Source organism: Cydia strobilella, chromosome 19 (assembly GCF_947568885.1).
Source record: "Cydia strobilella chromosome 19, ilCydStro3.1, whole genome shotgun sequence".
In the NCBI taxonomy this organism is placed as follows: Eukaryota; Metazoa; Arthropoda; class Insecta; order Lepidoptera; family Tortricidae; genus Cydia; species Cydia strobilella.
The window spans coordinates 9,766,343-9,782,511 of record NC_086059.1 but is presented as its reverse complement, the minus strand read 5'-3'; the positions used below and the strand labels follow the sequence as shown (position 1 = coordinate 9,782,511).

Sequence of the window (16,169 nt, the reverse complement as noted above, 5' to 3'; positions counted from 1 at the left end):
GCCAAGTATGCATCTCCTCGCAAAAATACCTGATTAAAGAGAAATAAAAGATAATGATCCCATGATGGTTTCCCATCATTTGTCACCAACGGAAACGAGACGAGTCTTCCGCGCTGTTCCGAATTCAAATTCAATTTAGCAAAGGGTTGCCATCTACGCGGAACGAGAAGTCCCTAAAAACGGGGTAAAAAGCGAGGGGAGAAAAGGAAATTCAAAGACATGTAGGGGCGGCGACGTGTCACGTCTCGCGTGCGGGTTGGAACCTCGGGGTAATTGATGCGTTCCCGATTAAGATTGCTTTTTTATGTGAACGATAGTGATGACAGGGCGAGGTAATTTTGGGAATGCGTGAAAATTTGAGGTTTGGGACACGGGTGGCATTTTTCGTAGGTGGTGAAATGCGGTCGGTAGTTAGAGAATTTTTTTCTAGGAAACACCTATAGTGTAACTCGTTTGAGTGCAAATAAATGTTCAATTCAATTTAGATAAGTTAAAGAACAAATGCAGGTTCCTCACCGCTAAGATTCATAACAGTACATCCATGGGACCTGTGGTAAAGTTACTTATAATCAGGAATACAAAACTGTGAATAACATAAGTACGGTCGAGGGTTGAGTTCGCAATAGTACATTATGATACAAGTGTGCTAAGGTGGTCATTACACACGAGGCGATATTGTGCGCGCGAGCTGTAAGCGAGCGCGCAATAAGAAAGCCGATGTGTGTAATGACCAATGCACACGCGTTTCATACGACGTTTCCAACACACTTGGGAGAAAAAAAAGAAACTCATATTAATCAAATTTTAATAGTTAAAACAGTTAGCATTGTGTGTTGCATCTGTCATACTGCCGGCCGCCCCTCGCCCCGGCCGCGGGCGGCGAGCCGAGCGGGCCGGCCGGGCCGCGCACCGCGCAGGCGGTCGGGCGCGCCGGTGCCCGCCATTTCGACCAATTAAAGAAGGTTCCCTTTCCATGCATATTATTAGCAATCAGTTACCTTCTTAACTCAGTCGGATAATATAATGCAAAAGCACGAGTGGAATAATACACTGAAAGAGCACGCGTGTTTAATATCTAGGATTATGAGCCAAAAATCGGTGGAATAAAAACGTCGTTTTGAGCAAGTGTGTTGAAAACATCTTTACTACAAGTCAACGTTCCATAAATATGTTTACACGACCTTATTGTCAGTGGCTTAGAGACGAGTAATCGGAGTAGATAAATATATTTTTGGAACCTTAGGCTTGTATAGATGTTTGTGAACTAGTCTGTACGTATATATAGTTGTTCTGTAAGCTAAAGCTAAGTACATTCTCAGTTGGGCGGCCGCTCCAAATTACAGCGAGATACCTAATGTAAGTACATATTAAGAAAAGTTTAGAAACTTTCAACCCCATTTTCCCAGTAAAATGTAATTTAAATCTAACATCTGATAATTATTGCTTAACTACTTAGCTTAGAGGCATGATGACTACCGCTTTTTACATAGTTTCCATTAGCCATTTCAAGCATTGTTTTGTCCTATTTTCATGTCAAGATAATGTTTTATAGGTTGCATTAGAACGCCCAAACTTTGCCAAACTTCGGAACGAGCAGTCAAAATTCGTTCACGATTGACTTGTCAAACAAGTTGACACGAAGAAAATTGGACGAAATTATCGTTACCAAAATTCAATGCAGTTAGTTAAAAAGAAAATATGTGACGTGGTCTAAAAAAGGGATCTTTAAGCAGTCGGCGCTTACGCTATTATTAACAATGCTTCAATACTAATACAAAGTTTTTCAACAAAAGCGCCCATTGACCTAAGGCCCCTTTTTACACAAAATTACGCTCATAATACAATCCATTTTGACAAATGTTTCAGTTCTGAAGTAAAAATTGTAGCCGTCATCCGTCAAATCCATATGCTTTGTGGACATCGTTTCTCACCGGCTTAAAAAAGGCACCTAACTTTAATTTCTATCCTTTCCATTTTTTGGCGTTTAAAACTGACAGGCGTAGAAGAGATAATGATGTCTCTTTTCGTCTAACTTTTTGTTTACTAAAGGATCGCATTCAGTGCAATTAAAGTCAAATTTCCGTGATTAGATTATCAATGTATCGCATTCTTACACTTTTGGTTACATAATGATTTAGTGGGTTAAAAACTTTTAGATTTCTATGCAGGGATGCTAGGCTAATAATTTTGCCGACTGCACATACTACCGGATATATGCTGAATTTTAGTTCCACTTCTACTGTATTTTTTTTAACTGTTTACTAACCAACGTTTTGACATATGTGTAATAATAAGAATATGGATTTTTATTAATCTGAAATAAATATTATTCATTCATTCATTCATAAGCTGTATGTGCTCAAAAGGAATGGAATTTTAAACGCAAATGGTCAGACTTCATTACTTTTACTTTTTTATTCTATGGTAGAACGGCCACATTGGCTTGGCGGCAAAAAGCGCGCAATAGGGAATATTACGCGAAAGTCGCGAAACTGCGTAGGGGCGCCTGGACTACCATAATCTGAGGGTCTATCGTGAAATAAGAAAATTTCTTTATCTAACATCTCTGTCACTCTTGCATATTCGAGCGATAAAGAGGCAGATAGCGAATTTTCGTATTCGCGTTTCCCGGTAGGTCCTCCGTAAGCAAACCGCCTTGATGCATCAATGTCATATTTTATTATCTCTGAAAACTTGTCAAAAACCTGTTAAAGGTACAGTACCTGCACTCTGGTGGCAGAACATTGCAGTAATATAATATCCCCTATTTGGCGGGTGCAACGTAATTACCCTACTTTATGGTACCATTGCATTTATGCATTGATAATTTGATACATATTTTAACATAGCAATAAGCTAATTTGCCAAGGTGAAAAGATTTTTTTTTTTTTGTTGATGATAGTGCGCTGCACCATAATTTTAAGATAGCGGAAAACTATGTTAATGGTTTCGTTTTGTTTTTACATCATTATTGTATTGTAAGGTATAAACGAAGGTGTTAGCATTAGCACTATATAAGTTTATCTTTTTGCCCTTCTAGCGATTATCAGCCGGGGTGAACTTTCTAAACCTCTTTGTACATTATTTCATGTTAGGTATTATTATTAAATACAGGTACACATTTGTCGATCCAGCAATTGTTGTTTATTTTAAATACTGTTGAGTGGTCATTTTCTATATAGGTGATTAGACCTTCGCGCCTACAGTTCAAATTTACCTCTTTTTACGACGGAAATGGACGATCAAAAATTATATTTAGATACAAGCTTTTGCCCTAGCTTCATCTGCGTGGAATAAGTTGAGGCTAAGCGTATGCTGAGGCGCAGGCGACACAGTTCCGCGCAGCGCAGGGCAGAGCATATTTTGTAAAGTATGGAACGTCCTGTATCCTGTAGCTACGTACTTTACTACGCTACGGTGCAGGCACGTGTGACGCAGACATGTGTCTGTCCTGCTCTGCATCTCGTTGTAGTGTCGGCTGTCGGCACAGATTTCTGCACGGCGCGTGCACGTTGAGACGTATTTTTTAACAATATTTCATAGTCACTTTCGCATTTATAATATTACAAGCATTTGCCCGCGACTTCGTCCGTGGGATGATGATGATGATGATTGATAGAAACTGTCCTATGTCCTTCCTCGGGCCTCTACCTCCTATCTCCATAACAAATTTCATTTAAATCGGTTTAGGGGTTTAAGCGTGAAGAGGTAACAGACAGACAGAGACAGAGTTACTTTCGCACAATAGCAGGGATCAGACCTACGCGTCTACAGTTTATAAATTTACCTCTTTTTACGACGGAAATTAACCAAAATTTACGCTGAATATTAACGTATTTATTTCTTTTAAACTTTATTGTACAAAAGGCGGACTTAATGCCTCATGGCATTCTCTAACAGTCAACCATAGCAATAACTAAGTAACCAGTTAACCATAGGCATAACTTATCTGCTTTGCTTAAAGGTTGACTGGTTAAAAATGCCTCATGGCATTAATTTCGCCTTTTGTACAATGTGTTTTCTATTGTGCAATATAGATTGAATAAATAAATAAATAAATGGGTTTCGAGTCATAATGTAATGATTGTCATATTATCATTAGTCATACTTTGGTTTTTCTCAGAAACGCGTAACTTTTCAGGATTGCCATAAAACAAACCTAACCTAACCTATCTATAGGATAACCCGAGGAAAATCCTGAAAAGTTACCGGTTTCACCCCTAAATAAATATGTCTACGCTCTTTAGTCCAAAGACAAGTGTTCGCGTGCCGGGACCGGGGGCGAACGTTTCGGTACACAGGCACAATACCATAAATCATAGACTGTCGCGCGGCCATCGCCAACGGCCTAACACGAAAATTGCGCTTCGCCGATACTGAATATATTTGCCGCATGCAATGTTTGTGTGCATAACACTGTAACTGCAATTTGGGGGTGAATTATTTAATGCGAATTTTGCAATGAAGATATTGCAGTTTAGTGATATTTAATCAATCAATCAATCAATCAATCAATATATTTTATTTCAGACTAATGTCCATATTGTCCATAGTGTTAGTGTACATTCCCTTAAGCCTATGTTAGTTAAACCTATACTAACTTATAATAACCTATAAACTAAGCCTCTGGATCCCATATGTACACTGTCCCAATGTTTCCAGAAGGCGCAAGCAGGCGACTCTAACACTAGGCGCACGAGGCTGTTGGAACTGTCTCGCACGCGACGCATCAGGGAGGCAGTTCTTTTGCGTATTATCGCACCGAAGCAGTCCGTACGCGCCTCCGCGAACATACCTGACGCGCTGCAAAAACGAGGCAGTCCCAACAGCATCCTGAACCCATTGTTGTACTGGACGCCTGTTGTGTGTTTAAGCCTGTTTCAGGCCGCAGCAATTTACAAAAACCGGCCAAGTGGCAACAGAAATACATCATCTGTGAAAATTTCAAATGTCTAGCTATCACGGTTCATGAGATACAGCCTGGTGACAGACAGACGGACAGTCAGTCGATGTACGATTGTCATCTTGGCTAGGCTCCATGATAATGATGATGATTGTTACGATATCTCACATACGACTATATTCCCGTTCCCGTCCCGGGGCCGAAATGTCTTACACCAAAACTTTGTACACTTGAGCGGTAAAATTCGCAGTGAAGTTCGCTAACTCGATATATTACGTCACCGTTCGCGTGACTAGTTCGGGATAAGATGCATCGGTTATGCGTTCAGTTCATAGGACTATATTCTTACGAATTATTAATGTAAAAGATTGCCTGACAAATATTAAAAGTGCAACACATACCTACACACATAGCATGACGCAGTACATTCCAAGATATATAAATATCTGAACACACCTCCATTGTCAAGGCGTTAGAGTGCGCGTTAAGATGTTTTTGAGCACCTCGGCCGCTCCGATATATCTGATGGCGACTGTATCACAAATCTACAGTGACGCTTACGCTAAAAATAATAGAAGTGTGCAAAAGGGAAGGGGTGTGTGGGAAAGGGGAGGGAAGGGGTGTGTGGGAAAGGGGAGGGAAGGGGTGGGGGGGGGGGGGCTTCTACGAAGCTCAAAAGTGGTCACGTGTTTTCATTTGTAGTCTACCTCTTTCGCACTCATAAAATGTTCATGTGTGATGGCTTCCCTTTTGCACACTTCTATTATTTTTAAGCGCAAGCGTCACTGTAGATTTGTGGTACAGTAGCCATCAGATATATCGGAGCGGCCGAGGTGCTCAAAAACATTTGAACGCGCACTCTAACGCCTTGACAATGGAGGTGAGTTCAGATATTTGTGAGCACCTTGGCCGCTCCGATATATCTGATGGCGAGTGTATAACCGATTTGGACTCGGAACTACAGTTTTAATGACAAAATATTATTAATTGTGTTATTAGTTTGATATCCGAAATAAATCTTTTCATTAGGTTTTTCTTACAAATCTACTCGCACACTATTTTCAACAAAGCCGAACAAAGTTTCTGTATTAAGTATACCTATCTATGACTAAGTCACATCATGATTTTATTTTAGCATTTCGTACCTACACGTTGCACATGATAACCTAATCTTCTGTTATTAATACGATAAGCACACAACTGTATCAGTTGTCCAAAATGGTGCCACAAAACTATGGTGGTTAAGAGCAATGCACGGTTTGCAGAGGTTGCGGGTTCCAGTCCTGCCGGAAGCGTAAAATTTTCCATTATTCTCCTTTCGGTTTAAAGATCTTTATTTCTCAAAAGATTATTCTCCTTTAATATAAAAAATTGTAGAACGCACTTACTTCTCATATGCAGCTGCCAGGCCAAGGCAGCACAGAGCAGGGCCAGCGTCTTCCCGGAGCCCGTGGGGCTCTCCAACAAGCAGTTTTGTCCTTTGTTGATTGCCGTTATCACCTGCAGAGGATTATATTCATAAATCAACCTTATTTGTAAAGTATGAATGCTAAGCACAATTACTTATATTGTTTTTTTTCTGATTACTTCTTATTATCTTTATTATTTTATTGCTACTGACTGACTTTCTAATTACAAATTTTAATGTCTTAATTAAAATTTCGTTATTGTTTGCATTACATTTGCATTGCACGCTTGCTTGCAAATAAAATACACATTGTGCCGGAATAGTTTTAAACCTTTTTTTTTTTATTATTATTATTTAGCTTTATCCCACATTAGTGGTCCCCAAGGGTATAAGCCTCCTCCATCTGTCTCCACCTCTCTTTGTCGGTGGCAACATCTATCCATTTTTTTTCCCGCAGCCTGTACAATGTCATCTGCCCATCTTTTTCTTTGCCTTCCCGCTCTTCTCTTTCCAGCTGGGCCTGGCCATTTTGTTACAAGATTTGTCCACCTTTGATCCTGATATCTTGCTACATGACCTGCCCACCTCCACTTTTGTTTCAGACTAAACTGCAGGGCATCTGTTATCTTTGTTCTCTTGCGGATGTCTATATTTCTTGTTTTTTGTATTCTTCTTAAATTTAAAATACTTCTTTCCATTGCATGCTGGCAAGATAGAATTTTGTTATTTGCTCTTGTTGTTGTTTTAAACCTTTACCCCACATGAATACTTATACTCAATAGCTTGCGGAATCTTACCTGCACGGTGGAGGAGTGAGTGCCAACCCTTGAATTTCACCACTGATAATGGGGTATGATAACTACATACAATGTATTTAATATAATATGAACGAAAATTCTTCTCATGCACCCTATATAGTTATTTGAGTAAAATGGGTATAAAACATTTGATAAATATTGACTGTTTATTTTCTTTATAACATATGTGGCATGCTATGGTATAGAAAGGTTCTGTCACATAAATAGTATTTTCGTTTAAGTTTTATTTCATATGTATACTAGTTATTATCAATTTACTTTTGGGCCTATTTACACATTTACATATTCACCTTATACATTTTTCTAACGGGTCTCTATTGTTTGACATAATTATTGAAAGTCATAATGTAGTGATTGTCATATTATAATTAGTCATAATGTGGCTTTTCTCAGAAACGCTTAACTTTTCAGGATTGCCATAAAACAAACCTAACCTATCTATATAAAATCCTGAAATGTTAACAGTTTCAGAATTATGACTAATGATAATATGACAATAATTGCATTATGACTTTCAATAATTATGTCAAACAAAGGAACCCCTTTTCTAACATATATTTTTTAATACAAATATTTACCTTGAACATCAGCGCTATTTGACAGCCATAAGGCTCCACCGGTAAATTAACAGTGACACCACCAATTATCTTCTCAAACCCTTGTACTTTGGGTTTGAGATACACGGGCATTTTTGCGCTGGATGCAGAGGACATTCCTGATTTAGAACTTTTAGGGAAAAGCTTTTTGATCAGAGCGTTCTTTTTTGAAGTTAATGTAACCTCGGGAAGTTCTGAATCATCGTCTGAGGTCAAGTTTGTGTCACTGTAATCTATGGTGTTATCTGAATCGACTTCATCTGATACTTCCACAACGACTGGCTTGTTACTCGCAGCAGCTGACCTTGTTATCCTCATGGAAGGTACTGGGGCTTCAAAACTATCGTCATCATCGGATATCGCAACCGGGGAAGACATTTCGCGGCAAAATTTTTGGGCAGAGGGCACAAAAACCGGCTAATATTGCACACTTATTGTAAGAGTAGAGAGTTATGGTGTCACAAAAATATTGTCGAAGAACTTAAAAAGGATGCTTTTCGTTGTAACACAATTTAATTATGTAGTTTTATGTAGTTTTTATCACTAAAACAATCGGCAGATAAACACGACAATGCGAGTTTGACTTTGACACTGACAGCTCGAGCGTAAATGTCAAAATGAACGGCAATGCGTTTCGTATTTGCATAGTTTCTTTTTTTATTTTAAAATGTAAACAAATATATATTTATAATAATATTTTATTGTTAAAATATGAGTAAAATATTTACAACAAAGTTACACTAAATGACGATTCTTTACTTCAAGACATGCATTTGATCTTATTCTTGGTACGTGGTGTTCTTGTTTCCTATTTTTAAAACCTGCAAGAAAAATAATAACGTTATACATATAAAAAATCAAATGTCATATATATCTTAAATTAACTCCAAATAAAGAATAACTTTACGTACATATACCTACGTGGAAAATAAGCCTTTTAGTTATTAAAACTGGACATAAAAATAATAAACGAGGGGTTTTTAATGTTTTTATAAAAAATGTTCTATAAATAGTACAATTATGTATTTATTTTGGTGATGGTGATACATACTTATTTTGGTGGTGGTGGTACTAGTGGACCATTATATACATAGGAAAATAACGAAAATATAGCTGCCCAGCCTAGCCAACACATTTTGAATTTATGTAAGTAAGTATATTTTCACTTCTTATTTTGTGATAAAATGTTCCGTTTTAAAATATTGGCATATCGTATTGAATCTGAATTTAATTGACGTTTGAAGTCAATTTTTTGGTACGTAAGCAGCTACTTGCCTGCCAGCACCTTTTCAGCTTTGACTTTAAAATAAGTTTTTATATAAGTTTTGAAGAAATGAGTACAGAAAAAACTCCATTATTTGAGTTTATTCTGTACTCATTTCTTCAAATCTTCAGTCTAAATTACATATATGTACATAAAAGAAAAACTTTTCGTCTAAAAGGGTTAATTTAATACGTATACCCGGGTTTTATTGACGCAACATATTAATCTAAACAGATTGCTGTACTACGGAGATTTTATGATTAAATGACAAAAAGTCATAAAATATATTTTATCGTTCACCCACCATTAACACAGTCGCATTAGTCAACTGGCTGCATAGTAGTGTCGCCTTCGCCTCGGTGCAGCGCGTTCCCGCCAAAACGGGCGCCATTACACGAGTGAGTTGTCAGCGGAGGTTATGGTGCGTTATAATTTGGTTTATACCCCGACACTGCGCTGTTTAGTCGATGCAATTAGCGCCAAAAATGTCGCAGTCACACATTGCGAGAAAGAAATTACGAGTTAAATAGTTTAGGACGTAAGTTGGTATTTATTTACAATACAATTAAGATTGAGCCTTAGGTTATGGGCCATGATTAGAAGACAAGAGGTATTGATACACTCATCTCTTATTTATTTAGAACAAGACCATATTTTAATAATCTACAATGCACAACTAACTATACATACATCATTCAGTTCCTTATTTGTGACAACAGACAATACATTTAAGATAGGCAGATAACACGTAATAGATGCCACAAAATGGATACGAATTCAGCATACATATTGACTTTTTAACAAGTTACTGGTTTTCAAGTCTATCTTACTCTAATCTGTTCGTGAAAACACCTAGGCTATCACACTAGGTCAAAAATATTCATATTTATCCGAATATACTTTTTACCCACATTTAATTTATGACAAACCGGCAAGTAAAACAGTGTTAACACAACGCATCTTTATTCAAGGATGTCACCCCATTTTTCGGGCCATTCAACAGTTAGCGTCCGCCTTTTAATACGATTCCTACAAATTGGTATACGTCATAAATTACAGTGAAGACGCAGTCCTGCCTGGCTCCCCTCAGTTGGCGGTCCATATTAGTAGACTTTTTGGTTGTTTAAAAATAAGAATATACACAAGTTGTTCGAGAGATCGGTGCAATTTTTTTTAATCGTATTTATAACGTAAAATGCTCTAGTGCAGAAACGTATCATTTTCTGCACACCTTTTAGAACCACATTGACCCTCTTTCAGAGCATGAGAAATGAAAAATCCATTGAGTTTGAGTAGTAGTGTTTTTATTAGGCACAAGTAGGTGCTGCCATTGTACTTGATGGAACGTGGTGAAATGTTTAACTTTCAGCCGGTAGGAATTAATATAAAGGCGGTCGTCACTTGGCACGGCACGCACCCGGAACGGAAATCACGTGGAAACCACATTAGTGTGTTGATAACCGCCAAACACCACCGATATATAACTTGTTACAAACTAAATATTTGAAACGTTTCGAAAATTAACCCTTAATACACGGCTATTAATGATGTAATAAGGACTCTCAATTCAATATCATATATTTTAATCCCTTACGACCCTCAAGTGACCCAATGCGAACACAGGAGCTCTCGCGGCCAAACAGTGGCGCGTCCCTACCAATTATTGACATGGTTTATTGCGTTTCCTCTATCTGAGGCGCCTTTATCAACGTATGTCGCTCCACACGATACAACGGCACAGTTTTACTGTGAAACTAAGCTAGTTTAAACCTTAATCGTAGGAGTTAAAGGTGCTGGGAGATGCAGGGATGATGGTGCGCTGTCCGTTTTGCGTTTCTACTTAATTTGATGGCAAAAGTTGGTATCAGACTTATCAGAGTCATCTACGGTCTTATTATAGATGAAATAGTTAGTTGCTTTTTATTGCATCTGTTAGTTTTATTATGTACCTACATACGTTTATAAATACTAAATATAAACACTATCTTGATCGCCTTATGTTATTGTTGCCAAATATATAGGTACCTATAGATATGAATAGGCCTGTTACTTTTGCCATATCAAATAAGTTTTTGGCAAAAATTTAATTTTTGGGACAATACTGTACTTTTTTTCCACAGGCAACTAATACTTATCGAGACAGTTCTAAAAACCCCAAACACAATTAGGTTGCGTTGTTTTATCACAGAGTTCCTATGACCACCTCTTTTTTTTTATACTACGTCGGTGGCAAACAAGCATACGGCCCGCCTGATGTTAAGCAGTCTCCATAGCCTATGTACGCCTGCAACTCCAGAGGAGTTACATGCGCGTTGCCGACCCTAACACTCCTCTCCCTCGAGCTCTGGCAACCTTACTCACCGGCAGGAACACAACACTATTAGTAGGGTCTAGTGTTACCTCCTGTCATCATCATCAGATCAGCTCGATGGTACCATAATATTGCATTCTCACCCGACTTACATGCGTATGCAAATATTCAACTTCATCGGAAACCGGGAAGATGGTTAAATTAGTTACCTTATTAGATTCCATTACATAGTTGATTCCATCATGATGTTCCAGTTCATATCTTCCGGCTCCATCATCAGATCAGTTGGACAGTACCATATTATTGTATTGTCATCAGAACTACATACAGCTGCCAATTTTCATGACGCTGCGATCCTTGGAAAATGGTTAAATTAGTTACCTTAGATTCCATTACATATATAGTTAGTTACGAGTACCATAGAGTAACTTATACTAGAGCGGTACTGTCATAGTAAATTTTGTAACCCCAGTAAATTCACTGCCATCTGTCGACACACTTTAAAACTAAAAATGAAGATTTATAAAAATACGATAGAATGTATTTAAATATAGATATATTTTTTTTTTTATTTGCATTAATTATTTTTATGATTTTGACCCATGTTCTTTCACTGATATGCGTTAAAATTGTTAAATAACAAACGAAACCGTCAACGCCATCTATACGACTGAAGGCCAAAACTAGTAGCGCCCTCTGAACGAGAATCAAATTTTCTTGATTTTCGAGGCACGTTTTTTCCTTAGACTGTATCCATCTATTACGGAGTTATATCTATCTTTGCGAGTACATACAGGTCGACCTAATATAAGCAGGCCTCCTTCACTCGCTCAAAGCCACGCGCTATATGCCTACCGCTCGGCGTATCGTCGACGATATAATCGACAGAGGGCCGCCGAACGCCCGCCTGAGCGCTGCTCGCACCGCACGTTTCCCGCGCTTACGCTTCGAAATGCCGAAACCACGTAATTAATGTGCAGTAGATGGGTGTAAAAGTCAAAAAACAAAAGAAAATTTGTCGTTTTTTTAGGGTTCCTTACCCAAAGGGTAAAAACGGCACCCTATTACTAAGACTCCGCTGCCGCTGTCCGTCTGTCACCAGGCTGTATCTCATGAACCGTGATAGCTAGACAGTTGAAATTTTCACAGATGATGTATTTCTGTTGCCGCTATAACAACAAATACTAAAAAGTACGGAACCCTCGGTGGGCGAGTCCGACTCGCACTTGGCCGGTTTTTTCATTTCCGAGAGACGAAGAAAGGTGAGTAGTATTTTAAATCTATCTTTATGAATTTTGTCACTATTTATTTCTTTGAACATAAGTAGATAAATCGTAAATTAAGGAGTGTTTTGAGTCAGGTATTATATAAGTGTTGTTTTTAAATATTTGATTGACTAATATAAAATATGGTTGATTCGCAACATTCGTTTTATTACAATAATAACATAAGTAACAGTACAACCCTAGCGCATTCTTACGATGACGCGTTGGCACGTGGCTCGCACGGCGAGCAAGGCAGTCTCGACTCTTTGTGCGCATACTTATGGTACATTTCTTCTCGTCCTGAGCAGCAGGTATTATTATTAAGATTTTGTAGGCTATTATAGCGTAGGTATTTTCGCTTTTGTATGGGAATGATGTATCTGTTACGTAGTAACTATTTATTAATCTGTGATATAAGCGTGTTAAAAAGACACACTCACGCCAACATGGTAATACCTGTTAGGTAACTTGACTTTCAAACTATGAAGGTTACCTACTCTTACAGTTATTGCTTGATTTTAAAGGCTCTTGGAATTCAAAGGGTTAAATCTGACTGGGACATTGCATTCGGTCGACCACATTGCTTTTATTATTGAGATCAAGAAAATATTAGAATTAGAAATACTTCATTTGGTGTATTATTAGACCAAATATAGTTTAAGGGAAACCGTACATATAGTGCGACATAAAATAGTAAAAATTAAATAAAATGCACCTAAAGAAATTCCATACTAAACTAAATTGTTGCCATGCTTAAGCATTTTACGTCATAAATGTAACAGTTTTGTGTATGTTGAATATGTATGTCCATTACATAAGTAACTGTCATGAACTAAAAAACCTTTTATGAAACTTTTTAATTTTAATTAGTCTTGGTATGGCTTCTCAGACATCACATCACGCAAAAGTGTCGTCATCTATTTTCCAAATGAGTAGGTACCTGCCTAATCCTGATTGAGTGATCGAATGTTACCAAAGCTAGGATACAGATAAGAAACACCCCATAGTTAATACTTCTGGCAGATTGCAATTCTCAAGTCCATCGCTTAGATGTTATCTGTGGTATAAGTAGTTCCTCGGTTGTTTGGCACTTCTATTGCATTCGTTAACTTGCTACTTAATCTTCGAATTAAGAACTGATAAAATAACGATTAAAAGAATTAATGGTAGTTATAACTTAATTTGTGTTGTTGCTTTCTATTTCTACTTCGAAACTCATAATTCGTTATCCAAAGCTTGAATTAGGGTGGTCTCTGTCTATTACAAATGATTATGTTTGAAGATTAATTTTTATTGCTTTATATTTTTCCAATGAAAAGTTACTTGCTAGAGGTGAATCAGGTTTTTTTTTATAGTTGTCTACGTATTGTGTAGCCAGCTGAGTGACGTCACACAGACATGCTTATACATATATGATATGTAGATCTTAGGCAATTGCCATCTTAATTTGGTAGTGGTACTAATTTTTTGAATGAACGAAACCGCACGTGCCGTGCTCCAGAAGATTAGTCGTGCTTGTGACTTAGGGATGCGGTGGAATAAGATGGATTTACGTATGGTCAAGGGTCTTTCCTGTAAAGCCGAATGCAAACATTGTGTCAACTTTGGCCCATCTACGGGACACAGTTATGCGTTAGACAGAGGGTGCAAGGTGCAAGCGTTATTGCGATGACATTCCATCGCATATCAGATTCCCATAGACTAGCCAAGTTTGACCCATTGTGTACACCGACCTTAACAAACACAAAACAAACCGCCAACGTCTTTAGTGTTGCCAGTTCAACCGTTCACACCCTGCAGCGGGCAAGCCAGTCGATCACTCCATTCTGCGCGTGCATTCGTGCGTGATAACCCCAGTGTGGGCCGCCTAATTTCTTTGTTACTTTTGTTGGATTTAAAGCCTAAGTTTTCGGACCATAGGGGCGTCGTTTGGTAAATTGGTGGTATTGATTTTGAATAGACAATGTTTCGAATTGGTGAATTAAGAACTTTTATAAAAACAAAAAAAGATAGGTCTTTTTTTTTTTTTTAACAGATAGGTCTTGTAGCGTGGCATCACTGACCAATGCTAATTAAAATGATCCTGACAAACAGTGTTGCTAACAACATCATCATCATCATCATAATTTAAGAGCTTGATGGCTCTTGTCGAAGTATATGACACATGCTGCGAAAAGTCCGTGACTATTTCCCATACATTATTTAGGTTTTGATTGGTGTTATCTATCAACGACGTTTGTCATCTTGGGTAGGCCGACTGGGCTATGAACGTGAATAGTTAGACCAAGCAAAGTTGGCAGCGATTTTAATAGCCCAGCCAGACTGTGCGAGTGTTATTAAAACGTCATAGTTTGATGTTTAAAATAACAGTTGTACAGCCTGGGCTATCAAAATCGCAGCCAACTTAGCTTGGTCTAACTCTACTTCGATGTCTTTGATCGTAATGGCGCTCTCAATTAAGTCTCGTAAATAAGCCGATTTTTACTTTGTCGTCGAAGTTTTTTTTCGTCAGATTTTGATAGTTGGGTAGGTTCCCAATTTTGTACAATATAGGTATATAAAAGCAATTTTATCCGTACCTATATGCCCTAAAAGCATTATCTCTTATTACAACATGTACCTATCCTTGACGACTTTTTTAGTCAAGAAATTGGGTTGGGACCGGTTCCGCCGTGGCGGGGTGGTCTAGGGGTTCAAGGTGTTAGCCCGGATTGCTAAAGACGCTGGTTCGAATCCGGCCTTCACCACTGGAGGGGCTTCGTCATTTTTTCTTTAATATATGACATCTATTTCAGTTTATAACATGTACCGTACCTACCTATGACATTTTCGGAACTTAACGGAAAATTTATGATTTCGTGGACTCCGGAATAAGTTATTAAGTAATAACTTTCAGAATAGGAAGTTCGCCTGTTGTATTTCTGAGGGCCTACTGCGGAAATTGAAAATCGAAATTTCATTATCTGTCTCTCTATCGCTCTTGCATATTCGATCGATAGAGAAGAAATTTTCATTTTTCGCAGAAGGTCTTCCGATCACCAGTGTTGATTTTCAATTAATAAACAATCCGATCGCTGCGGTACCTAAATAGTCACCATTTAATTACACCCTCCGCATCCCTTACAATTAGAACAGTAACAGCCACCACATTACATTAGTTTCGTATCGTTAGAGCGGTGGCTCCGACATATGTCGCCGACAGACTTGGCTCAAACCGACTGTCCAAGATTGAACGGAGCACGGGACTGTTTTACGGCCCAAAATCGAACAATGCTTATGTCACAGCGATACGATACTGATCAGTCAGTCAAAAGTGAAGTTTTTGGTTTTGAAGAATTGTCACTTTTGACACTGAGAGATAGGTATCGTATGGCTGTGACATCTTATAAGCATTGTTCGAATTGGGCCGTTAGTCGCTGATTGCCGGCTATCGTTTGTTTTTCAAACAATCACTACAAACAATTCTTTGAATTAATTTTGTATCAGCAACGTCTGCCAACGATACCACTAAACTTAGAAATTAACGAAAAGTCTCGGGCGAGACTCGAACTCACGGGATCACTAGCCCATCGCCTGCCAACTGAGCTACCGAGACTACACTTGA

General features: G+C 38.2%; 1 protein-coding gene across 2 annotated transcripts in view; it reads right to left on the bottom strand.

Moving 5' to 3' along the window:
* Positions 1 to 8,292, bottom strand: part of LOC134750115 (Fanconi anemia group J protein homolog) — an 88,453-nt gene extending 80,161 nt beyond the window's left edge. Inside the window, exons 1-2 of one of the 2 annotated variants that reach the window (XM_063685213.1) lie at positions 7,708 to 8,292; positions 6,292 to 6,403 (exon numbers count right to left, since the gene is read on the bottom strand). In XM_063685213.1, the coding sequence (XP_063541283.1) occupies positions 6,292 to 6,403; positions 7,708 to 8,103 (508 nt within the window). In that variant the 5' untranslated portion in view covers positions 8,104 to 8,292. The remainder of the gene's footprint in view (positions 1 to 6,291; positions 6,404 to 7,707) is intronic. The other variant, XM_063685214.1, reaches the window with a different exon arrangement.
* Between the last annotated feature and the right edge of the window lie 7,877 nt (positions 8,293 to 16,169).